The 27,116-nt window shown below is 38.4% G+C and overlaps 1 protein-coding gene across 1 annotated transcript in view; it reads left to right on the top strand.

Moving 5' to 3' along the window:
- The window catches only part of arb2a (ARB2 cotranscriptional regulator A), a 261,702-nt gene extending 237,115 nt beyond the window's left edge, over positions 1–24,587 (top strand). Inside the window, exon 11 of the mRNA XM_088336391.1 lies at positions 23,916–24,587. Coding sequence (XP_088192517.1) covers positions 23,916–24,064 — 149 coding nt within the window. The 3' untranslated portion in view covers positions 24,065–24,587. The remainder of the gene's footprint in view (positions 1–23,915) is intronic.
- Positions 24,588–27,116: the final 2,529 nt, after the last annotated feature.

The raw sequence follows: 27,116 nt of genomic DNA, 5'->3' as shown, positions 1-27,116 counted from the left end.
TCCATCACTCATAACATTACTTATATTTTCATTTGCAGGGTTTCAAGGATTAAACGTGCTTACATTTGAAGTCAAAATCTTGTGAATGCTTGAATTTGTTCACAACAAGTCTACTTAAAATGACAAAGACACTGCTCTCTAGTGGCTTCGCTTTGCCATCGTATGTCTTTCCTTGTGATTAATGGCAGCTGGCATTAGTTTGTATGGTATAGTCATAGCTCCCTACGGGTCACGCCCAAGAGGACAGGTGCATGCTACACCTAAACAGGGCACTATGAAATGTCTATTAATGCAAGGATTATGTATCAATCATGGACATTTATTATGGGCAATGCCAAAAATAAAGGGGAGCGTTTCGCAGTGTTAAATTGTAATGGGCAGAACTTCCTGCAACTGAAAATGTAAGCTACATTATACTCTCATATATGGGGAGAAAATTTTTTTTGTGACTTACTCAAGATCTAAAAATCATATGGCTTCATAAATACTCTAGCAAGATTAAAAATCGCATATGTAGATAGCAGCTATATATGTGGCTCTGTAAAATATGGTTCATACCAGATTTATTCTTTTAATGGTACTGCAGAAATTTAAATATTAACTTTGAAAGTAAAATGGTCAATGGTCTGCATTTATATAGCGCTTTTCAAGTGAATGAAGACTTCCCAAAGCGCTTTACAATGTGCTTCACACTTACCCACAAACACTCACACACCAATAGCGGCCATGCAGCCATGCAAGGCGCCGACCTGCTTATTGGGGGCATTAGGGATTCGGTGTCTTGCCCAAGGACACTTCGACATATAAAACGGAGGAGCCGGGAATCGAACCTGCGATCTCTTTATCCCAAGACGAGCGCTCTACCTTTTGAGCTAAAAAGTGCTTGAAATTGGCCATGAAAATTGCATACGAACCCTGCATTTGATGCACTGCAAATACGTAAGCTCAGATTCCAGAAAGCAAAATTACACTCTATGGAAATGATTTCAATGAAGAACTTAGATTACCGTGTTTTACATTAATTGGCCGGTCCAAATTGTCCCTAGGTGTGAATAAACGAGTGCATTTTCTGTCTCTGTGTGCCTTGCGACTGGCAGGCAACCTGTCCCCTGCCCACTGCCCAAAGATAGCTGGGATGTGCTGAAGTCTCAACAAAGCATGAAACGTGACAAAAAGTATTCTATTTGACTTTAAAATGTCTGATCTCATCACAAAGCAAGTGATCGAGCCATTGTCTCGAAACCGGAGCGTCTTTGGGCTTTGGTTTTGAGGCCCGGAGAAGAGGGCAGGGTTCCACTCTGTTATCAAATAACCGGCGCTGTCCTTGGGTCCGGGTTATCTTCGTTTCAAGTGTACAAAAGACGGTGTTATTTTCTGACAGCCAAGGAAACTGATTCAAAAAACAGTCAGGGTGGGTCTGGGTGGTCAATGGCAAGGAGGAAGAGATGGGTGGTGATGAGCTGGGACAAAAAAAGAACAACAGAACACTCTGTGGTTAACTTTCAAACACCCAACTTATATGGTTGACAACATAACTGAAGTTAGAATGAACTTTTTCCTGTCTGTTCTTGTCTATGACAATGAAATTAAAATAAACTTTTACTGTCTATATCAAAATAAGATGTAATTTTGCCTTCTATAGTGATCAATCACACTTAAATTTTGTTCAATTGTTGCTGTCTATTGTCGTCAATGGAATGGAAATTCAAATATACTTTTGATGTCTATCGTTTTCAATGTCATTAAATTCAAAAGCATTTTCTGCCTGTTCAGAGTTCTCAATGGAACTGAGATAAAATATACTGTTGGTATCAGTTACATCAATGGTAATGAAATTAAAATCAATATTTGCCGTCTATTGTCGTTAATGGCATTAAAATTACAATAAAGGGTGAGTAGCTATTGCAGTCTATGGCGTTCAAATAAAATCAACCTTTGCTGTCAATAGTTGCCAATGGCACCAAAATAAAAATCAATCTTTCCTGTCTAAAGTATTCAATGAAACTGTAATTATAATGAACTTTTGCGTCTGTAGTCGTCAATAACACTGAAAATCAAGTGTTGCCATCCATAGTCATCACCAGAGGTAGGTAGAGTAGCCAAAAATGTTACTCAAGTATAAGGACTGTTACTTCAAAAATACTTTTACTGAAATAGAAATAAAAGGAGTCATCCAAATACTTACTTGAGTAAAAGTAAGAAAAAATACTCAAGTACTGAGTAAAAATGTAGCAACGTGGTATTTATTGATTTTCTTAAAACAACCAATCAGATCATCATATTATCAAAGTCCATCTAATCCACAAAAAAATACATTTAATTTAAAAGTAGATGAAAATAATCAACGTAAATTCAAGTACTTTAATAAACAATAAAATAAAAGTAGTATAAATCAAATAAATTTATTAAGCACATGTAACACCAAGTAGCACATTTAAAGCCCCAATACCTAAAAGGCTCTGCAAGCAGAACACAAGCTAGCCCATTAACTCGAACAAAAGAGACATTGAATATTGTAGCTTGTTTTTTGCGTAATTTTTAAGGGGAACATGATTTTGCTGTGAGGCCAGGGGTACTCCTCCTCTTCTGTGTTCATATATTCGGTATTGCTAAGCGGCATTTTCAATCTGTTTCATCCGTAAACAACTTTCTCCCCGCTGAAGTTAAATATGGTCTCGTGACAAGGCTGCTACATTTGATTGGTTAAACATGATAGAGCCTGGCAGAATACTGCATCAAAATAAAAGCCCCTTAACGGAGACAGAGAGATGTGTTCTTACGTGGAGAAAGTATTGACTTCAATGTTGCCTAATGTAGCAGAGTAAAAGTACATTTTTTTTCTTCACAAATTTACAAAAGTAAAACTATAGGGATTTTAAAATAATCCTGGAAGTACAACATTTCCCAAAACGTACTCAAGTAACAGAGTAAATGTACTCCGTTACGACCCACCTCTGGTCAATAAACCATTGATGTCTTTCGTCCTCAATCGGAGTGGAATTTAAATCAACGTTTGGCATCAATTGTTGTCAATGGTATGGAAAATAAGAGCAACCTTCGCTTTCTATAGTCGTCAATGGCACTGAAATTTAATTCAACATCTGCCATCCATGTCAATGGCACTGAAATAAAAATGAACCGTTGACATTTATACTCATCAATGGCAGTAGAATTAAAATCAACCTTTGACATTTACAACTGTCATTGGCATTGAATGAGTTAAGTACTAGAATAGTTTACAAGGGAGTTATTTTCTTTTGTGTTTTTTCTCTCCTGGAATTGCCATCTAAAACCACTTATGATTCCTGTTACTACTTTTGCCTTGGCTGTTTTTGAATTTCGATTCTGGTTCCTCATCTCCAGGCGTTTAATGAGCCCTGCCTTGTTTTTGTCCAACAACAGCAAACAATAATAAGACGAGTAATTAAAAAGTAGTACGAAGGGGGTAACAGACTGACGCTAAGAATGATTATCGCACGAGAGGAAGCGGAAACAAGTTTCCATCAACTTGTTTTTCTTCAAAATACGCCGTCCTCGTTATTGAGGAGGTGTGGAAACTTTGCGCCGTGTTGGTTTTTAATAACAAGTTATGCCATAAACAAATCCTTATTAAGAGAACGTCACTCGTGGAAATTGCACAGCGGGACAGATTTAATTACAGTGCCTAGCGAAAGTATTGGCCCCTGAAAAAACTTTTTGACATGTTGCCACATTGCAGGCTTCAAATATAAAGCCAATAAATTGAAAATAATATCTAAGCATTAACAGCATGTGAGACACAATTATGAGGCATGACCAAATTATTTCAACATTTTTTATGAAATTTAGAACCAAAAATCTGAGCAGTAGTTGTTGCAAAAAGAAAATGGCCATCTTTTCTCTCAGTTCAGCCAACTGACTCAAGACGTTCACTGATGACTTCTGAATACTTCATTGTTGACCTAAATGCATTATGAAGCATTTTAAAGACCAAAGAAACAACTACGCAGGTCCGGGATAATGTTGTTGGAAATTTCAAAGCAGGAATGGGATACATAAAGATTTTAAAACATTAACACATATCCCAGAGCACTGTACGAGCAATATGATCAAAATAGTGAGAGTATAAAACCACTCCAAACCTACCAGAACCTGGCTGTCCTACAAACCATCTGCCAAAACAGGGAGAAAACTAATCAGAGGAGCAACCAAGAGGTGCCAAGACCATATCGGATGACCTGCAACCATACACAGCTGATGTGGGACAATTTGCAGCTTTGCATATGGCTCCACCAATTTCTGCTTATCCCTCCCTCGTTCCCATGTATCTTTGCCTCTTGCCTTCTTCTAATTTTTTTATTGATCACTATAAAACTTGAAGGACCTTGAGCTGTTTTTTAAAGAAGAATTGGCCAATGTTTATGTTTCGAGAGGTGCAAAACGTACAAAGACTTACCCTAATAACATGTGGATGTGATTGCAGCAAAAGGAGGTTCTATTTGTAAGTTGGTTTTTTTTAGCACAAGACAAAATTACGAACAAACTTGGTTTCTTATCAAGATTGTTAGGGTGGCACGGCGGCTGGGTGGTTAGCGCGCAGCCCCATGATGCAGAGGCTCAGAGTTCAAGTCCAGCTACCGCAACCTCCCTGTGTGGAGTTTGCATGTTCTCCCAGTGCCTGCATGGGTTTCCACCGGGCGCTCCGGTTTAAAAGGTTTGGCCATTAGACAGCAGGAGTGGCTTTGATCAGCTCTTCATCCACACATTAAGGAAGTCCAACTTCCAAGTGTTGCTTACTATATCAGGTGAATATGAGTGCGTATGCAAGCAAGTGTATTGAAGCAGTGTGGTGAAAGTCGTGAGATATTGACAAATAGTAATAAACAGTTAACTTTTCAACAGAGCTTTATTCCTTAAAAAAATACCAAGTCCCATCTTCATTGTCCAGTCAGAGAGGGATGACTTTTTGTGTCTGTCAACAGGAATGTGGTCGCCTGAGAGAATGCGAATGTCATGGTGACCAAGATAATGTGATCACTCCACCGCTGAAAAGTTCTTGCAAAGTTCAGGCATCATTCATGAATAGTTCATGGGTGATTCTAGTGTTTTTGCAAAATATTAGTTTTGCTAGTAAAGTGTCCCTGTGTTTATGGAAAGCATTGTTCAAATCTGGCAGGTATCACAAATGCAAAAAAGGGAAAGTTCTGCTCAAAATGCATCTAAGCTTGTTTACCTCAGGAGTTTACTTGGGAACTTAGCAATGTTCAACTGTTCTTTACCAAACAATGTTTACAGCCATAATTTTACTTTCTTTTCTAATGAAAGTTCAGGGTTCAAACTATCTTTCAATGTGTGCCTACGCCTATATAGCTGCACTGATTCCCAATTTGAGAAAAACCTCTGGCATCTAATGAGTTAATATTGGAGAGCGGAAATCCGACGAGGATACGGATAGCGATTCCTAGCCGTTGATCCGAGAAACAGATAGCTTCCACAAACAGCAGCTCGGCTAACGTTACAGGGCCCGCTATGGAAAAGAAATGCGCCAACCGGCCCCACACTGAGTTAAAACAAAAAGCTCAGGTTACTGTCGTTAGGAAAATGATAAGAAAATGCTTTGTGCTTGGAAAGGAAATGAGAAAATGTTTGCTTCTGCATCTTTTAATAGCTCTTGCCCGGTCTGGTACTCTATTGTTTTTGGTTCTACACTGCAAAAAATATATATATTCTTACTCCCTTGGCAGAAAATGTTGTTCATTTTCAGTAGATTTATTTCTTTTTTTAAATTATTTGATCTTGTTTCATGAAAAAATAAATTGTATCCCTAAAACAAGCAAGATTTTCTGATTCAACATGGTAGATTTTACCGTATACTCTTTTAATAAATATTTTCTACCAGGATTAGAGTAAAAATTAATTTTATGATTATCTACCAGGTGTTATATGGGTTTGCTTATTTTAAAGACGCATTTTTTCTTTTTTACTACAAAAACAAGGTAAAATAACTTGATACTGGAAAGTTAAATTAAGCATTATTTTCTGATAATAGGGTAATAGTAATTTTTTTAAGTATATTTCGGCTAGGATTTATTATTTTTCAACTTTTCGGACTTTCAAAAATGATCAATTTGGGGTCATAAATTTACAATACTTTGATTAACTCTTCCTAAAAACTGGTGGTCTTCTGGACACTGACATTTGGAATAATTCTGCTTTGTTTGGTTATACTTGATTTGGTTCAAAATGGATTCCTAAAATTGGATGGTATTGAGCATGTGCAGTTAGAACATATTTTGTCCAAAGAAAGTTGAATTTAATTTCTTATTTCACTTTTTAACCTGAAAAATACGTTTTTTTCTGCGTTGAAATTTGGGTAAAATCTGATCTGGTTGGTCTCAGACACTTAAATGGACACCTAAAACTGTATTATTACGCATGTTCAATGTAGACTATATTTAGTTATAATATAATCATTTTTGTTTTTATCTTTTTCATCTCACCTTTTAACCAAAAAAAAATCATCTTTTAAGACATGTTTTCAACCTGTTTACCTGGGAGCATCCGCTCTATACATTGGCTTTAAAATTTGGATTGTGCAATATAGTCAAGTCAGGTCATGTTTATTTGTATAGCCCTTTATCACAAAGAGTCTCAAAGGGCAACACAGACCACAGATTATTGCAAACTACAGACTATTATTAGACCGTTCCCTGATCTACAACCTACATGAGGGCAAGGAAAAACTCAAAAACCTCAATATGAGGAAAATGAAGAAACCTTGAGAAGGGGCCGCACATAAGGTAATCCCCCTTCCAGGATGACCAGGGTGCAACCGATGTTTATATTGTCCAATTATAGTCTCTTGTTTTTATCCCGTCCAATATTGGATTTAGCTTTATTTTACTTTTCAGCCAAATAAAGACGCATGATCGATGTCTTTTCATCCCATTGAGCTGGTGGATTCATTTCATACATTCACATCAAAATTTGCATTGCATCGAGAAGCGAACACGGCAACTTCGTGAGCCTCGAGTGGTCTCTTGTCTAAAGCGTCCGCCCGCACGTTCACCAGCTATTGGCATTTCTAGCTACTTGTCACACGACCTTGCGATCCTTTTGCCATCCGAGAGAGAGGAAGGCCAATGAAGTAGGGAGGAAAGGAGAGAGGTCAGGCGGGGGAGGAGAAGGGCAAGGGTGGAGATAGAGGGGAGTGGGTGTCGAGGGCGGGCCGGGTCTGAAATAGATCACTTAAGGGAACAAAGTGTAATTAATGGCTCGCCGTAGATAAGAGGGCTCGGGTCCTATCGGGGGAATGTGCTAATGGAGTTGACACACACTCGACAAGATCAGCGCACGACTCCTATTTATTGTGTGTCTTTGTGTTTAAGTGTGTGTCTATAATAGTCGAAATAACGAACTGGCAGCCTATGCAATCTACTTTTTAGGTGTCCAGTATTAAAAACAGAATAAACCTATAAATACCTGCTCGAACAGGTTTATAAAAACACATAACTGAATATGAGAGGCCATCAGAGAAGTAAATCATACTCACACATGCACAACTATACTCTCATACAGACACAGTCATACCCATGCACAAACACTACTATGCTCTCTTAACCATACTACTATACTCGTTATAGACACACTATTGTTCTCTCTCACACACACCACTATGTTCGCATACCCACACTGCTATACTCTCTCACACATTGTAGCACTATACTTTCTCTTACACGTATTGCTGTAATTTCATAACACACTACTATGCTGTCACACACATACCACTATACTCTCATACATAAACTAATATGTTTTCACTTACACATTTTCTTGTACTGCCATACACACACTAGTAGACTCTCACACATACTACTATACTGGTAGCAACTCCAATTTGATGTTGAACTGTACAGCATATACACAACTGATCAGTGTGCATTGCCATGGTTAACAAAAGTATCCAGAGTAAAACAATACTACAAGCTGAGTTGATCATGATACTAGGTGTGAAAAAATCCTGAAGAAATATCAATTTAATGGTGTGTGAGAAAGAATAGTAGCGTGTGTGAGAGAGTATAATAGTATGTGTGAGTCTATAGTAGTGTTTGTGTGGGAGGATAGTAGAATGTGTGTAAAAGCAAAGTTGTGTAGGTATGAGAGTATAGTAGTAAGTGTGAGGGTGTACACTAGTGTGTATAAGAGTATAATATGTGTGAGAGAGTGTCGAAGTGTGAATGAGAGAGTAAGGTAGTGTTTTGCATTTGTATGACTGTGTCTGTAGTCAAGTGATTTGATTTGTATAGCCCTCCTAGGGCTGCTGAGAGCCCTGTAGAACGCCACAGGTAACACTAAAGGGTAATTTCACAATATCTTACACAAAGCGTCCTATCTGAGAAGGAGGATCTGAACCATAAGAGGACAGTTCCTGAGAGACCAATGCATTCTCTAACCGATCTAGTCAGATATTATGGTCCACAGTGTCAAAGGCAGCACTGAGATCCAGCATCAGCAACAGTGACGAAGCGACGGAGTCTATTGCCAGGAGAAGATCGTTGGTTACCTCAATCAGGGCTGTTTCAGTAGAATTACTAGCCTTTTAGGGTAGATTTGCTTTTGTAACCTAGAAGGTGTTTTAAAAAGAAAAGGCTCAAGGCTTTTAGAACAGGTTGGAATTATTTAGAGGTTTGGGTCCCTATCTGTTCTCCTTGCAAGTTCAAAACTCATTGATATCTTCTCTTCTTATTTTGAGTTTTCTCTAAACCAGAATTTCTCAACTGTTTGTTCGGAACTCAAAAGTGTGTCGCGGAGCAGTTCTTAGTGGGTCGCAGTTTTGAGGTTTTAGCTTAAATCCCAGCTTCATTATCTTTAACATCCAACTAAGAAGTTGAGTAGTCTTAAAATTGGACAAATATACAAGTTCTTGCAGGGAACTGTCTGTTTACAACACAAAAATAATCGAATGCAGCCTAAGGATATGAAAGACAAAGTAAAATCGTGTGACAGACAGACAATACAGGATTTACGTACGTTTAACGTCATGACTTCGACAGGTATTCATGTCGGTTTTATGACGGGCCAACAACAGAGCAGGAAGTGCCGTCGAGACGTTTTTAAAACAGGATGCAAGGCTAGCAACACACCAAGAATAATAGATTATTAATACTGTCATGTGAAACAGCTTATTTTTTGGGAAGGACTGCAAAATTTAGAGCAGGCGTAGATAAAGTACTTGACTAATGGGCTGCATTGGGTTAAAAACAATTTGCAGAGAGGCCGTCAAGAAATAATTGTTTTTTTTTCTTTTTCAAGTTACCCCGTAGAATGACTTAGTGTAAACAACTCCATGAAGTAGGTAAAATCCAAAATTTGATTATTTCAATCATTTATAATCATCCTGCATTCCTAATTTTCTATATTTTATTTGCACGTTAAAATACACACATCACAAAAATCCCATCGAACTGGACATTATGGAGACAAGACAAACTTGTGCTACTTCTTCTATAGAAAATCCAAATATATTCTGAGGAGGAACATAAACGCTTAAAATTGTTCTAGGTTGCAATATGCCTTACGATACCAACGGTATCACGATAACACTGTATGTAACATCCCACATGCCGACATTTCTTGTGTAAATACCATGTAAATTATAACTACAGCCTTATCCCCCTTGTTTTATAACCTTATCTTCTCTGTTCCTTGATCTTCTTGGCTCATACCTCACTGTGAATGTGTAAAACTGGAGTGTCATGCCCAATTTCGTTGTCACAATATGTTAACCCATTTTGTAACAATGACAATAAAGGTATATTCTATTCTATTCTAGGTTAGCTCTTTGGTGCCTCAAATACACTACGAATAGCTATAGCGGAGACATGACCAAGTTGTGCTAATACTTCTATAGAAATGCTAAGTATACTTTAATGAAAGTGATTCAAATATTTTTAACTAGCAGTGTTGGAAAATTGAATATTATAACATGGCATGAAGTGATTTCTGTATTTTTCATAATTAAGGCATACCTTCAAACAAAAATGCATCTGATACTGGGACTTTAACGTTGAGCTCTATGATGAGGAGATCCCTGTTGGATTCTTGATCTGAGTAGCTTGCCACTCGGACCGCCGAGAGATTTGCAGTCGTCCAAAGAATCGAGAAATGTCCTATCAAGAAAATATAACAGACCAAAAATTGTCTAGTTTGGGTTTTTTTGTCCTTTGTGAATCACATGGTCATCTGGTGGAGCCAAAACAAAGGTTTTCCTCCAGAAAGAGGAATATGGTTTTTCAAGCAATGTCTTGCAAAGGATTGCCAAGATAATTGCTGGTCCTGTTGTTTACGCTGGCATGCGTGTTCTGTCGGAAGCGAGCAATGATGATTGCCTTCTTTTTTCTTTCTTTTTTTACTAAACTTTATTGAAACACGGAAAACAACAAAATGTTTTTCACGAATCCAAATATTTTTTTTCATTCGATGATTTTGTCTTATGATCAAAAATGTTCTACGATGTGTTTCCAATCAGGATGTAAAATTGTATTGAAATGTTGACATATCCTTTTTTATCTATTTCGAACTCACTTTTTAATGGTGGTTGCAAACTTTCAGAGTCCCGAAAATAGTCAAGTCATGTTTATTTGTATAGCCCTTAATCGCAAAGAGTCTAAAAGGGCTGCACAGACCACAGATTATTGCAAACTACAGACTATTATTACACCATCCCCTGATCTAGAACCTACATGAGGGCAAGGAAAAACTAAAAAACCTCAACACGTGGAAAATGAAGAAACCTTTAGATGGGACTGCACATGAGGTAATCCCCCTTCCAGTATGACCAGGCTGCAATGGATGTTGCAATAACAAATTTTACACAGATATTGTCCACATGAAATATAGGTGATTCATAAGCTAGTGAATATAATATGTTTTAAGCCTAGATTTAAACAGTTCCACTGAGGTTGCAGATCGAATCTCAGGGGACAGAGAATTCCACAGCACAAGGCTCAAAAGGTGAATGCTCTCTAACCTGCTGATCTCTTCTTGGCTCTTGGGATCACTACTAGACTAACATTTTCAGAGCGAAGGCTCCGGACCGGAATATAGGGGAAAATTAGATCGGAAAGATATGAGGGAGCAAGTCCATGCATGATTTTGTATACTACCAACACAACCTTAATATCACATCTTAAACTAACAGGGAGCCAATCCAGGTTAGCTAAAATACAGTAATATTTAATTTAATATGTAATTTTCGGGGCTTTTTTTTCCCCCGTGGGCCAAAAACTGTGATGTCATATTTTGACATATTCGACAACTACTCTGCATCTCCAGTTTCAATCATTTCTCTCCATGCATTCAAAAACTCAGCATAAAATCCCATCAAACTGCACACTCGCTTCCCCACTTTGACAGGGCTCGACAATCGCACAACCTCGGCTCCACTTCAACACAATAAGGTCCGAAACACACAGTCGCACCAACGCACACACGCCCGCCTTTGCACCTCCAGGACAAAAGCGGGCACAGGGGAGCGCGCAGACCCCTGCACAAATACGCACTCTGAGACACACACGTGGTAGATCCACAAAAGAGGTGGAGTAGGAGGTGCAAGAGGGCCCCCTTGCACCTGTAAGAAAGACCACATCAATGCCTGCTGAAAAGACAGCCTTGAGATTGAGAACAACACACCGCCTTTAATAACCAGTTCAATACTGCAATGCCTAAATCGTCGTCCGGGTAATATTTCATATTTCGCAACTTTTTTTCATTTCCATGAAACTATATTAATGTCCGACCTTGGGCTGCAAATGTCTCACTTTGCCCTGAGGGAATAAAAAAGACAATTTGTGTTATAATTTTGAAGAAGAAAAAACATCCGCGTCCTTGTGCAAGAGCAGTCATGACAACCACTTGACTTTTTTTCATATTTAAATGGATTCAGTAATGAGAAGTGATGGGGAGAAAAAAAAACTTATTTATTGAAAAAATGGGCAAGTTTCTGAAAAATACGAAGGTCAACAACATTGTCATATATTGTGCACATGTGTATTTATTATACTCTCTTATGTTATGAGACAGCTTATTTTCCCATGGCCATCTCCACTCAAAACTGAAAACATATCTTGTGACGTATTTTGTGTTTTTTCTTTTCCTTTTTTTGTTGCTGCTAAATGTTATTGCACAAAACTGTAAAAGCATATACCTTGCAACTTCTCTGGGGTATTTTTTTTTACTGTTAAAATGTTATCGCGGACTAAATCTAGTCCAAAAATTGTCATTGTCACATTTACTTTACCCTAATTTAGCCCCCAAAAAGTCAAGTCAGGCAAAGTCAAGTCATGTTTATTTGAATGGACCTTAATCACAAAGAGTCTCAAAGAGATGCACAGACCACAGATTATTGTAAATCACGGACCATTATTACACCATCACCTGATCTAAAACCTACATGAGGCCAAATAATACACAGATATTGTCAACATAAAATGTAGGTTATTCGTATACTATAGAATAGACGTGTGTTTTAAGCTTTGATTTAAACATTTCTACTGAGGTTGCAGATCAAATCTCAGGGGGAAGAGCATTCCACAGCACCAGGGCCCGGATGGAGAACGCTTTCCAACCTGCGGATCTCTTCTTGGCTCTTGGGATCACGAGTAGACCAGCGTTTTCAGAGCGAAGGCTCATGACCGGAACATAGGGGGAAATTAAATCCGAACGATATGAGGGAGCAAGTCCTTACATGATTTTGTATACTACCAACAGAACCTTGAAATCACATCTTAAGCTAACAGGGGGCCAATGCAAATTAGCTAAAATCGGGGTAATGTGATCACACTTAATTGTCTTAGTTAAAAGCCTCGCTGCAGCATTTTGTACCAGCTGAAGGCTCTTGATTTTGGACTTCGGCAGACCGGAGAGTAGTGCATTACAGTAATCGAGACGGGAGGTAACAAACGCGTGAATTATAATCTCTGCATCCGACTGAGACAGCATAGGGCGAATTTTAGCAATGTTGCGAAGATTGAAAAAAGCTGTTCTAGTAATATGTTTATGTTTGAAAGGACAGATCAGGGTCAAATATGACACCTAAATATTTGACTGAGTCACTCTGGGTGATATTACATTTGTCAATGTTCAGAGCTGTTTTTGAGAATAAGTCCCAGCATTTAGATGGACCAATAACTAGCATGTCAAAGGACTTTTTTCAACTTTCACTTATCAACCATAAACAGATGTATTTTGGACATTGTGCTACATCCTATCCGGTTTGTTCTGGACATGAACACACCCCAAATACATTAAACATGTTAAAAAAGTATCGAACTTTCACTTTTTGACCCAAAATCGAGACGGGAGGTAACAAACGCGTGAATTATAATCTCTGCATCCGACTGAGACAGCATAGGGCGAATTTTAGCAATGTTGCGAAGATTGAAAAAAGCTGTTCTAGTAATATGTTTATGTTTGAAAGGACAGATCAGGGTCAAATATGACACCTAAATATTTGACTGAGTCACTCTGGGTGATATTACATTTGTCAATGTTCAGAGCTGTTTTTGAGAATAAGTCCCAGCATTTAGATGGACCAATAACTAGCATGTCAAAGGACTTTTTTCAACTTTCACTTATCAACCATAAACAGATGTATTTTGGACATTGTGCTACATCCTATCCGGTTTGTTCTGGACATGAACACACCCCAAATACATTAAACATGTTAAAAAAGTATCGAACTTTCACTTTTTGACCCAAAAATCTTTTTTACGATTGATTTTGGCCTAAATATGGTCTGTTTTATACTTGAATTAGTCCCAGAATGGACATACAATTTATATTCGGCCCTTTTAACCTGGACTAAATGTAATCCAAATATTGTCATTGCTTTTTTTACCACGTCCAAATTTATCCCCCAAAAAGTCCGTCTTTCGAGCATCTGTCAAAAGACGTTAAAAATTTGGTTGTGTCTAGCCTATCATTTTTTTTCCATGTCGACTCATTTTTGAAGGCCTACAGAAAATTTAGTTTTGGAGATAAATTAGCATTAACACAAGCTTGAACCCTCATCTTTTATCAGAAAGGTATGTTTTTATCTTTTACCATTGTTTAGTAAACAACATTTGAACATTGCAGTTTTTTGTAAATACTCGTTTCCGAGAAAACTGTTTTGAATGTTTTTTTGTTTTTTTGTGAAAGGATGTATTTCAAGCAGAACTTTCATTCCGGTGCTTTTTTTTTTTTTTTTACATTTGTGATACCTCCAATATATAATCAATGATTTTAGAAGACAGAAGGGCACTTTTCTTTCAAAACACCATTTTACTGCAAGAACACTGAACTGATGCATGAACTTTGCGAAAACGTTTCACCACGGGATGTTCTGGTGACATGATTACATGATTTCGGTCACCATGCCAATCACGTTCCAGCGGACATGAACGAAACATCATCCCTCTCTGACCAGACAATGACGATCGGACTTTGTAAATTTTTTGTTTTAAAGGAATAAGCTCTGTTGAGTTATCTGCATCTTACTAGTCATCCATCTCACCACATTGCTTCACTATGCCTATTCGCCATACACACACTTTTATAAACAAAATAAGAAAATGTATTTTTACCTTTTGGTACTCGGGGACATCTTTCCCAAAAACGTATGTGTACGTTATTGAATCGAATGAGCTAATAATTTGCCATATTTGACCCAAAATCGGCTTCTTAGGGCCCCACTTGTTTTGAGTGTAATAATTGCTTAAAAACACAATTCGCCTTGTAGGGGGAAACAATCATCACATTTCCCATATCCATTTAGAGATAGGCCTCTTTTTGCGACAATGTAATTACAAAAAAAAGAAAAAAAACATTCAAATAAAACGGGCCATTTGTACACAAGCAATTAACCGTTGCAACTTTAAATAACGTGGACCAGATGGAACCTAATTATAGCCGGCGCGCTTTGATTCGGGCCTGGTGTCGGAGTTTGACTCGGGGCGTCGCTTTAGCTTTTCACTCATCTAGCGTTTGTTTTGAAATTGGTGACAATCAGAGCAGATTACCATTTGTAACAGCGTGCAGCCGGGGAAGAAAGCCTGGCCCGTAGCGATGGCGCGCTTTTCCCCGTCTTTTTAACAACTCCCCTCCTCTGTTGTTCCCTTTTTTCCTGCTGCACGCAAACGATAACAACCGTGTTTGTGCAGAGATGCGCCCGAGTGGCAAAATGGTTGTCAGGCAGCAGAGGCGGGATCAAATACTCACTCAATTATCCTGAGAGGTCTGTGGCGGCATTTCAGGGATCAAATACACGCCATTTTATACGGCCAGTGTTCGGCGCGTAACTAAAAGAATGTACTTAGTTACAGTTCAAATTACTTCATTTAAAAAGTTATTGCGTTACCGCCCAGATTACTGATGCCTGAAAGTATCATGCTACATTGAAAGTAATTTTCGAGTTACAAATTTCCGTACACAGACGCTGCCCTGCTTACAAACGAGTTCAGGATGATCGTTCTTTAGTTGAATTTGTTCGTAAGTTGCTCCAGTGCTATATTTTGTATGTTTAAGGTTTATATAAGTATGTTTAAGGCTTGTATAAGTAACCTGTATTGTTTTGTACCCAAAAATAACCATTTCATAAAATTATATGCCCTATAAAGATAAATAAAGTTGAGTTTAACTTACTTTTGGAAGATGGGCTTCAGGAGGTCCTCCTTCGTGGTAGAGAGTAGACGCGAAAAAAAAGATCCAACCATTTTCTCAACCGCATCAATCTTTCTTATTCCACTTTCGTTTCAAAAGAACACCAACCAGATTGAATGGATGCATGAGACCTTAAACAATAAAAATGTCAAATTCCTTAGCACGCTAGATATACAGTACACGTCGATTATTTACACACGAACTAGGAAGTAGAAGCTGAATTTGTTCTTCGGGGTGGACGCTGGGTGACCTCTCACAGCGCCACCACACAGTGGTGGAAAGAAGCACTACAGTAATGTCCTGTACTCGGAAAAAGGTGCACACAATACAAATCTAACTTAAAGCAATGTCCGGATATTTTTCGACTTCCTGAATTTTTTTTCTCGTATCTACCATTTTTCGTAAGTCAAATGGTCGTAAGTAGCGTCTGTATACTTACGTTGAAGCCAACCCCATGAAACTGCTTAGAAATGTTGAGCCAGTTTCAGGCCTAAGAGCTTACCTCTACCATATAACTTGAAAGAAGGCCCAGGACCTATTTTCATCGAGACATGATGACAAGACCAGGAAATTAATGCTGGCACACCAACAAGGTAGAACTGAACAAAACCTGAAACTCAGACTATGCAGGATTTTGGAACACTAGCTAGCTCTAACTGCAACAGAACAATAATGCAAGTGCCATGATGGCTAGACCATAAAATATAAAATGAGAACACAGTCACACTGGGTATTTGTATATTGTATTCTTTTGGCTTATTATTGTACTGTTCTCAGCTCAGGGATGCTGCTGGAAATGTGAAATGTGAATTTCCCTTAGGGGATGAATAAAGTATCTATCTATCTATCTTTTAATCAACAAAACATGCCAGAAAACAAAACATGAACCACATCAACATGTTAATAAGTCTCTTACGGGAGTGCCAAAAATCGTGAAAACACAGCAGTACAGAAAGCACTGATCATGATACTAAACCTGATAATTTCCACACATATTCTTTATCCTCTCCAAAGAATAGCAAGTGCTGTTTGAAAATCATAAAAGCAGCTTTGGAAAAGTGCCTTTTTCAATGTATTGATGCTGCAACAAAAAAAGCTCCTGTGGCGGCACTCAATTAGAATTTGCATCTCTAAAGTTGTTTGTGGCGGAATTCCAAATTGTACAACCTGTGGTGTGCTCAATAGGGGTAATTTTAGGTTCAGAGCTTTGGGGGTGCAGAGCTACCAGAGTGAATTATCTCTCTCCCTTTCCACCAACAATGACGCACAAACATATTTCAGTCATTAAAAATATTAATTTGGTCATTTATCCATCCACCCATTATCTGTACCGCTTATCCTCAGTAGGGTCGCAGGGGGGGGGGCTGGAACCCATCCCAGCTATCTTCGGTAGTGGGCAGGGGACACCCTGAACTGGTTGCCAGCCAGTCGCAGGGCACACAGAGACAGACACCTCACTCGCTCGTTCACACCGAGGGATAATTTGGATCGCCTTTTATATATATATATATATATATATATATATATATATATGTATAAAATCCTTTATTTATCGTGGGGCCTGAATTCCCAACGATGAGGTCTCTGACGTGGTGCCCGCATGCACCAGGATGCCCCTATAAGGACAGCTGGGGTTCCCCCCCGACCTATTCTTAAAATAGCTCACCAGTGCTGGGTCATTGTGATTTTCCAGCAAAATTATTTTTTTTGTGGTTGATTAAGTCTATTTAACCCTTTTTCCGATAATTAACCAGGTAATACAACATGAGTTGTTTAAATGCATATCAAACTTGGCGCTAATTAGTAACATAATTAGTCCTCAGCTGGAAAACGTTTGGAGAACCCTGCCCTACAATATGTGAAAATCAACAATATAAAATCACCCCCTACTCCCATTTTTAACATGCATTCTGCTGGCCCCCAGGTCGTAGCAGTAGTCGACCGGGGATAATGGATTGCAGCTGACCGGTGCTGTTTATGTTAGGCAAAAATAATGGGATAAAAAAGCAACCATACACACGACACAAATTGCTCTCCGGGCCCCTGTTCTCAGCAATAGTCAACCAGATACAATGGATCGCAGCCAAAACTGCAGATTGAGGTTTTCCAGGACTCGCTCTCAGCAACAATCGACCTGGGATAATAAATCCCTGCATTTTATTTTAAGTGAGCCAAAACGGCACGCCTCCTGACGAAACCGCCTTATGCCAGCCGTACTCGCTGCATTGTAGGATCAGGTATAATGGATCGCTGATGCGAGTGCAGTTCACTTTAGGCAGAAATGCAGTAATGAAGAAAAATAAGCTGCCAGGCCCGACAAGATTGGGCTTTACAATTCCCCGCTTTTAGCTGTATGGTAATGGGGATATAGGGTTGCGGCCGCACGGGTGCAGCTCACCTTTTTAGTGGAAAAGAGCCGCCAGACCCGACAAAAATCACTTTGCCAGCTCTCGCTTGCAGCAATGAGGAAACAAATACAGTTAAAATGTATACAGTTTAAATAAAAAATATATCTATTTATCTCTCTCTACAGTTTCTATAGTATCTATCTATATACAGCAGGGGTGTCAAACAGGCGGCCCGAGGGCCACATCAGGCCCGCTAAGGGATCGAATCTGACCCGCGAGACATCGCTCAGAGAAGCACAAAAGAAAAAAGAGCTGCAGGTTGATTTATGTCCACTTGATGTTGCCAAAGCCAGGTGCCTCTCACAAATGCTGTACTTGTGTTTCTCTCTCTCTCTCTCTATCTCTTTTTCTCTTCCTTTATTCCTCTTTGTCTTTTTCTGTCTGTGTCTTTTTACCTTCTTTTGCTCTTTCTTCCTTTCCCCTTTTCTTTACCCCTTTCTCACAATTACTCGTTTTATCTCTTTTGTTTGAGACGCTCTCTCGCTCCCTCTTTTTTCCCTCTCTCTGTCTCCCTTTCTCACTTTCTTTGTCCTACCCTTGTTAGTTTTCTCTCCCTCTCCTTCTCTTATTGCTTTCTCTCCTTTTTCTCCTCTGAGAGAACGTTTGTTCTATCGTGTGGCCCCCAAGTAAAATGAGTTAGATATCCACTATCTATCTACAGTATCTACCTATGTATATTGAACATTCAGGACTGTCACAAAAAAGTGTGTATGTATACATATATATGTATATATGTATATTTGTATATATATAAAATAATCAGGACCGTGTGAGTCAAACACATTTTACTGTTACGTGGAATAATGGTTATTTCTACTACAATGACAATTCCCACACAGGCAAATAATGCACGAATATTAACCCGGAGGCATGAAAGCGAAGCTGCTTAGCGAGTACCTGTAACTGAACTTAAGAAGTCTCTTTATTTTTTTTTTCTTCTTTACCTCCCAGTGGGAGATTAAATTTTCCCCCGTGCAGATATTTCCACTTTTGTGTTTACAGACAGCGAAAAAACATCCCTGGAAGTAATCCGTTTTTGTTTTGTTATGAATCTCTTTTTTGTTTTGTTTTTAATCTGCATACCTCCTTTTTTTCGTCTCTGTACCTGTATTTGTTTTTTCCGTGATAAGGAAATTGAAATAAGCTCTCCTAATTTTCTACGGAGGATTAGAAAAGGATCAGCTCGCTATCTGAAATCGGAAGACTTAAAAAAAAGAAAAGTGGAACCTTGCTTTGCCGCTTTGTCTTTTTCTTGCCGACGGGAGATTGCCTATAAAAAGATAGAATAGAAGGCCGGCGGGATACAATTAGGGAGCGCCTTTAAGGCTCCTCCGATGACCACTTCACTGACCTCCGTGTTTATGAGATCGACTTTGGCTATTTTAATGTCGTGCGTGTCTTTTTGACGCGTAAACTTTACATTTGTTCAAAGTTGTAGACTTTTTCTAAGCCGGTTGTAGTTTTTTTTTCAGTTTCGCCTCTAGTGGTGTAAAACACTATTGACTAAAATAGTAAGCAAAAATTCCGATTTTATTAAAACAATCCTTTTGAACGTTTTGAAATCTCACTAAAACGTCAGCCCGGATGACCAATTTTGCGAAGGATATCTGTTTCTCTAATTTTTTATTTATTTTTTTATATTTAAAGGTGGTTTACCTTTCCCACCTGAGCCCTTCTTATGATGGTTGCCCAGTCTCATGATTTTGACATTTTTGACTTTTTTGTCCACTGTTTCCTTCTCTATCCTCTAAAGAGGAATTACTTGTTTTTCTTCGGGTTGCGACAGGTAAAACAAGCTCTGGAGCAAGCAGTTTGGTCAAGGTTTTTATAACAGAAACTGAATATTCCTGGAAACGTGAGAATGTATGTTTTCAAAAAAAGGTTCTATCATATGGCTGACAATCACTTTTATATTAGAAGGGCAGGCTAATATAAATAGAAACCAGTTTTTACATCTATATAAAGTGTGATAAGCTCATTTGAGTCCGGAGTAAAGGCATGAATTGAAAAAAAAATCAAAAAGAATTAAAGAACTGACAGGAAAAAAGTTATTTTGGTACCATTTTCTTGACTGTCTTGGCATTCTTTACAATAAAATATTTAAGAGACACTTGGCTGTTGGCTTTGACTTGCCACTAGCCCCTATTGTTATGGTTAGCTGTTCCTACTTTGTCATTTAGTATCACTCACTTTCCACAGCCAGTCATGAAAGCGGATATTGCCGAGTTCTGCGACACAGGCATTTTTGACTTCTTATTCCACCGTTTCCTTATCTGGCCACTCATGTTAGCTACATGGCTGCAGGCTATGTCTCACTGCCAGCCTCTACTGTAATTGTTAACTGCTCCTGCTTCCTCCTTCATTTTCAATCGCCTTCAGAAGCTGGACATGAAAGCCAACATCTCTGAGTTTAGTGATTCAGGCGTCTTCAACGTTTTTTCTACTGTTTCCTTCTCCTAGCACTCATGTTAGCCACTTGGCTGCAGGCTCAGGCTTTTAGATAGCTGCTATTGTTCTTGTTAGTTGCTTCTGCTTTTCCCCCCGGAGTCCTTTGCCTTTCACAGCTAGTAATGCAAGCAAACGTCACTAAATCGAGCAATTAAAGCATCTACTGCTTTTTTTTCCTCTTTTTCAGCCAGCCACTCACGTTAGCCTCTTGGTCACTGGTTATGGCTCGTCGCTAGCCACTATTGTTATTGTTAGCTCCTCCTGCTTTGTCTTGATCAGGCAAGAAAATGTCGTATAGTTCTATGATTCAGACATCTTCCACTTTTTCCACTGTTTATTTCTCCAACCATTTATGTTATCTACAGGTTAGCCTATGGCTAGCCACTATTGTTATTGTTGACTGTTCCTGCACCTTCTGTGTGATCCGCCTTCAACAACTGGTCATGCAAGCAATGATGCCGACTTCCTAGATTCAGGCATATCAAAGTTTTTTCCCCACAGCTTCCCTCTCTGGCCACTCATGTTAGCTACTTGGCTGTAAGCTATGGGTCGCCTGCTAGCTGCTATTGACAAATTGTGATTTGCTCTTGCATTGTATTACTGGCCTTTTTGGAATTAGGGGTAGATTTTAAATCAATAAGGTAAATTAAATATATGACAGATTTCAATCCAGACTTGAGGCAAAGAGAACGTGGCTGTGACATTACCGATATGGCTCCTTAGAGCAGAGCTTCCCTACACCCACAGGGAGCGCTGGTATTATCAATTTATTCCCGGGAAGCAAGAGACCATCTACGTTCGCCTTCTCGTTTCTGAGTCTGTTTGACTGACTGCATGATGGCTAATAATAAAATCTCCTTCCAACCAATTTAAGCTTGGTCAACTAAGTCTAATTTCATTTCCAGCCGGCTTGTCCAATTTCCATTCAGAGGGCATTGACTCAACTTTTGGCATGCCTTACTTTTCATTATAGCAGCTACTCCCACTAGCAGCTAAAGTAAGCCGCTTACGCCAGCTCTAAGCAACTCCTGCTATTTGCTCTTTTCACCTGAACCAGGTGTATCCAGCTCTTCATTTTTTGTCACTCTCAGAGATGAACACCAGTTTAAATTTCCTCAATCTTTGCACTCGCAAGAAATTATGAAAGTACGCTCTGATCTTTTTCCAAGTGGTATCCTTCGGGCCTCGTAGTGTTTCTTGTTTCTTCTTTAAATGCACACGCTTCAGCTCCGTTCTAAGTTACGACGACCTCTACTAGTGAATTATTACACACTGTCACTTTAAGCCCAGCATTCTTTCCAGGACAGATAGCTCTTGAAAAGTCTAAGCACGCGCTTCGGTTAATTGGCAAAGTGAGTCGAACCTAATGGATGTTGTCAGAGATGCAACGAGGGCTTGATTTATAGGCAGAAGAACGGCGGCAGGTAGGGTTAGCGATTACCTCAGCCTAGCTGCAAATCAAATTAATATCTTTCAAAGATGTGGAGATCAATGAATGTCATCCAGCTATTCAGTACGAGAGCAAAGTGACCCCATAAACACGTTTTGGCAGCAGGACCATAATGTTTATCCGGAGATAAGTGGATTTATTTATGAGCAACTAAACTAAGAAGCCGCAAAATGAAAGCATGGGTAAGAATGCAGTGCATAGTGAAAGTATTGGCTCTCCAAGACCTTTTTTTCCATTTTGCTAAATTTCAGAGTTTAAACTTGAACCTAAAAAAACTGAAAACATTTTCCAAGAATCCCCCCAAAATTGTGTGTCGCAACCGTGAAGTGGAACCAAATTATTTTAACAAATTTTATAATATTTACAATGAAAAAACTGAAAAATAGGTGCAACGAAATTTGCCCCCTGTTCTCTCAGTTTAGCCAACTGACTCCAGTTGTTCACTGATAACTTCTGAATTATCCAAGGAAGACCTAAACGACTGACAGTGATAATCAGAGTGCATTAAGTCTCAATTTAAATCCACCTGCTCTGTAAAGCTTCAGGGGTCTGTGAAAGCAGACACTGGAGAACAGACAGTCTAATGAACACCAAATAACACACCTGGCTAGTCTGGGATAAAGTTATGGAAATGTTCAAAGCAGGAACGTGATACAAGAAGACTTAGCAACATTTACACATCTCCCAAGCAATAATGTCAAACTGGATAAAACATAAGAACTAATCAGAGAAGCAACCATAAAAAACTAACCAAAGAAGCAACAAAGGGTCCAAGATCACATTGGGTAACCTGTAAGCATACACAGCAGAGGTAGGACAAACTGTGCATAAGAGATTTAGTCATACTAGCCTTTCTCATTCTAGTCATACTCTGCATTAATATGCCCTTTATGGAGAAGTGGCAGAAAGCTCTTTCCAAAAGAATACCATGAAATTGCGCATTTGGCGTTTGCATGGAAGACAGAAATAACATGTGGAACAAGGTGCTCTGGTCAAGTGAGACCAAAAATAACTTTTCGGGATGAATGCAAAGTGTTAGTTTTGGCGTAAGAATAACACTGCACACAACACCCTGAAAACACCATCCCCACTACCAAACATGGCAACATCATGCTCTGGGATTGCTTTGCTTCAGCATTTTTACTATATATATTGTTTACATTTATACATATATTACCCCATTAGTAGTATAATTTACTAATTTTAAGTATTTTGTCTCGTTTCGAAATAATGTATCTGTTTTTACAAGCAATACCACAACTTGCATCCTTAAATAAGCAGTTTTGCTCATGTTAACCATGTTATTCTCATTTTCATAGAATGTATCTTGTTTTTACAAGTAAAATAAGAACATGTATACTTTTCAATTTAAATTGTATTCATAAAGATGTGCATATTTTTGTCAGTTTTAATTATTGTCTTATTTTTGTAGAAAATATGTCTTTAAGCAAAATGATCTACCTTTTATCACATAAGATCATGCACTTACTATTGAATCATTTTGTTTGTTTAAGGCACAGGATGTAAACACATAAAAATGTCTTCTCACATTCATGGCACCAAGGACAGATGAAATGCAAACGTCTTTTCATGTCCTTGGCACTGAATAATTTAAAGATGTTTTTTGTTATGTCATAAATAAATAAGCGTAATAAATCTTAAAACAAGCTAATGTGTACATTAAATGGGTAAAAAAGAATATCTGCCAATGGAGTATGAATTAATTTTTTGGAGTTTAATGATTTTTATCTTTTTTTCTTTTGAGGATGATCATTCGTATTTTATTCTTGAAATAAGCAAAATGAGACCTTAATCTGCCAACGGGGTAAGAATGTTTTTTTTTACAATGTTTTGTGCATTAAACAAATAGTCCATTACACTGAAAAACATCTTGCACAAAATGTAAAAAATAAAACTTTATTTTCTTGCAGGCACAGAACGACACGAGTTGACGTCCTGGATGAGTTTCGACTCGGTTTTCAAGTTCTTCGGTGAAATCCAGGAGGACGAGGGGACGGACGAAATATTCAAGATTGTTACCACGCGGAGCAGCTACCTCAAAAGCAAACAAGATTTATAAAAATCCTGACGACTTCATCAAGTGTATGTGGACTATAAAGATGAAGGACACCAAGGTTTCGCTATAATAATCTTCAATGACCTCTTAGGTGGTATTTTTTTCCTCATTTTAATATTTTGTAATATGTTGTTGTTTTTTCGGCTTGCTCACAGCTTCGTGCATATCAGAAAAGTATTTCACGTTTCTTTTAAACATGAGCAATATATGACAAAGATTGTGTGGGATGTGTAGAGCACCCTGTGGTACACCTCACATCACTTGTTTTGCAGTCAGTGTTGATGTAACAAATAAGACAAACCAAAATCATTCTTTCATTATTTCGTTTTACCAATATTATTAGTTTTTATCTCCCAGTCATCGATAATCTGTCAATGTCCAATTTTTAAATATAATACACGGTAAGAAATCAATTCTTATCCTATTGGTATAAGATTGTGCTGATTTAAATTAGAAGTGTTCTTATTTTGAAATATTTTATCTTGTTTCCCGATTAAAATAAAATAATTATTGGTGCTGTCGTTAATCAAGCTGGTCACTTTTTTTCTGTCCATATTTTGAATATTGGCACATATATTTTTGGCCAAATTGTTTTCCTATAGAATATATTTTATTGGGGACATGCTGCACGTTTATATTTGCCACAAAAATCCAAACAAAACAAATTCAGAGATTACATTAGAAAAACACTTAACTCTATACTGCTGATTTGATGTTGTCTATGGGGCTCCTTTGACTCTCCAGGACTGGGACCACTTGCCCTTGAATTAATAAACCTTAACTTTTGTGCTTTAAATGAAGAAATATAATTCATCAGTTTACAACCAGGAACCGATTCTGGAGGGCTTCAAACATCATCTTAATATCGAGTTATTTAATTTCTTCACAAATGAAAAAAGGAAAACATACTACTGCTGTGATGTTCTTTATTGGGTTGCTTTGTCTCTCCACACCCTGGACCATTGCCTAGGGATTGCTAAATCCTGACGATTAATTGTCAATTACTCCGTTTATAACCGACAACCAATTCTCAAGGGCTTGAAACATCAACAAGAAATCTGGTTTTGGCATCATCAAAATCCCAAGAACTTCATGCTCAAAATACGTTGTTTCAAACTTATTTTTATTTAGGTTTTATTTCCTTCCAATATAATATAAGATATTTATAATTTATTTGATGAGCTTAAATAAACATAACAAAGCATGTAAAAAATACATTTGGAGAACGTATCACATGGTTAACCTCTAAATTTTACAAATTCAGTTTAAAAATTCTTTTTTTTTTTCCTTCTTTCTATATGATATTAGATATTTATAATTTATTTGATGAGCTTAAATAAACAACACATAATGCAAAATTACATTTTAGAGAATGTATCGCATGGTTATACTCTAAACATCACGAATTTAACAGTTTAACACTATAATAATAGCGTAATGTTGTGTATGGGGCTGCTTTGTCTCTCCAGGCCCTGGACCACGTGCCTTGAGATTGATAAATCATAAATTATGTGCTCCAACAGATGTCAGTTCAACAGTTCCTTACCAAGAACCAATTTGGAGGGCTTGAAACGGCAACAAAAATTCAGTATTGGCATTGTCAAAATTATGAAAAGCTTTCTGCTCAAAAATATGATGATATAGGTTTTTCCTTCTATTTTACATATAAAATCAGATATTTAACATGTTTTAACAATGTTAAATAAACATGACAAGTTAATGCAAAAAATATATATTTCTAGGAACTTAGTATATGTTTATATTGGCCACAAAAGTCTAAAACAAATTTAGCGATTAAAAAGAAACAATTGGTTTAGACGTTCTTTAATACAATAAATGGTTCATTATATCAACAAATGGGAATTGTCTTTTATAATGTTAATGGCTCTGCTACAGTATCACAAGCTGGCAATGTCTTCTAGACTGGTTAGAAAGCAACAGATGATCTTTTGGGTTGTGTTGATTTTGTATGTTTTTCCTGTCTCCTGGCATGCTCCCAGCATACCACACGTTTTCGCCGTATGCCAGAATTCTTTCCACTGTGGCTTCATAGAAGGACACCAGCAACTTCTGTTCCAGGTCATTCCTCCTCTGGACCCTCAGAAAATGGAGTCGCTACTGGGCCTTCCCTACCACGGCCCTGGTGTTGGCAGACCAGAAGAGGTCTTTGCACATGTGCATGCCCAGGGGTTCGGAGGAGTGGACTCTCTCAACAGAGTCTCCATTTATGATGAGTGGGGCTGGGTTTATGCAAGTCCTCCTGAAGTCAAGTGTGACTTACTTGAATTTTGTGGTGTCAGTTCTTTTTTCGAACACCACAGCGTCTCCACCTCCTTCCAGTATGCCTTTTCATCCCATCAAAGACAAGTCCCACCAAGGTGGTGTCGTCAGAGAACTACACACTCCTGTTCGTGGGGAGGTTGGTAACCAGTTCAATTGAACAGAAGAGGGTTCAGCACACATCCTTGGGGGATCTGGTGCTCAGCGTCAGGGTGGAAGAGACGTGCGGCCAAGTTTCACAGCCTGCGGGCTGTTGGAGAGGAAGTCCATATTCTAGCTGTAGATGGAGGAGGAAACCCCCAGTTGGAAGAGTTTCTCCACCAGGATGATGTTGAACGCATAGCTGAAGTCCAGGAAGAGCATTCTGATTTAGCTCCTGCATTTTTATTAATGGCCCTGCGCAGCCTGATGAGCAGTGTTTATCATGTCTTGAGTGAAGCAGTTTGTCCCGTAGGCAAACTAATGAGGGTCCATTGTGGGCTTAAGGAACCTTTGATATGTCAGAACATCAACCTCTCGTAGCACTTCATGACCACAGTCGTAAGTGCAACAGGGCGTCATTTAGGCCGACCACTGATGCCTTTTTTGGGGATGGAGGAGTTCATAATCACAAATAAATCCAGCTTACACTGTAAAAACCATTGAGATTGTGGTGTACACTCTTCTGGACTGCTTTGTCTCCATGAATAGGACCACTGGCCTTGAGATTAATGAATTATTACTTCTGTGCTTTAACAGATGCCCATTGACCAGTTCGTTACTAGGACCCGATTCT

Source organism: Urocampus carinirostris, chromosome 5, assembly GCF_059441175.1.
Source record: "Urocampus carinirostris isolate Australia breed hairy pipefish chromosome 5, RoL_Ucar_1.0, whole genome shotgun sequence".
Classification (NCBI taxonomy): Eukaryota; Metazoa; Chordata; class Actinopteri; order Syngnathiformes; family Syngnathidae; genus Urocampus; species Urocampus carinirostris.
Note: the sequence above shows the minus strand (reverse complement) of the source record. Positions and strands in the feature narration are given on the sequence as shown.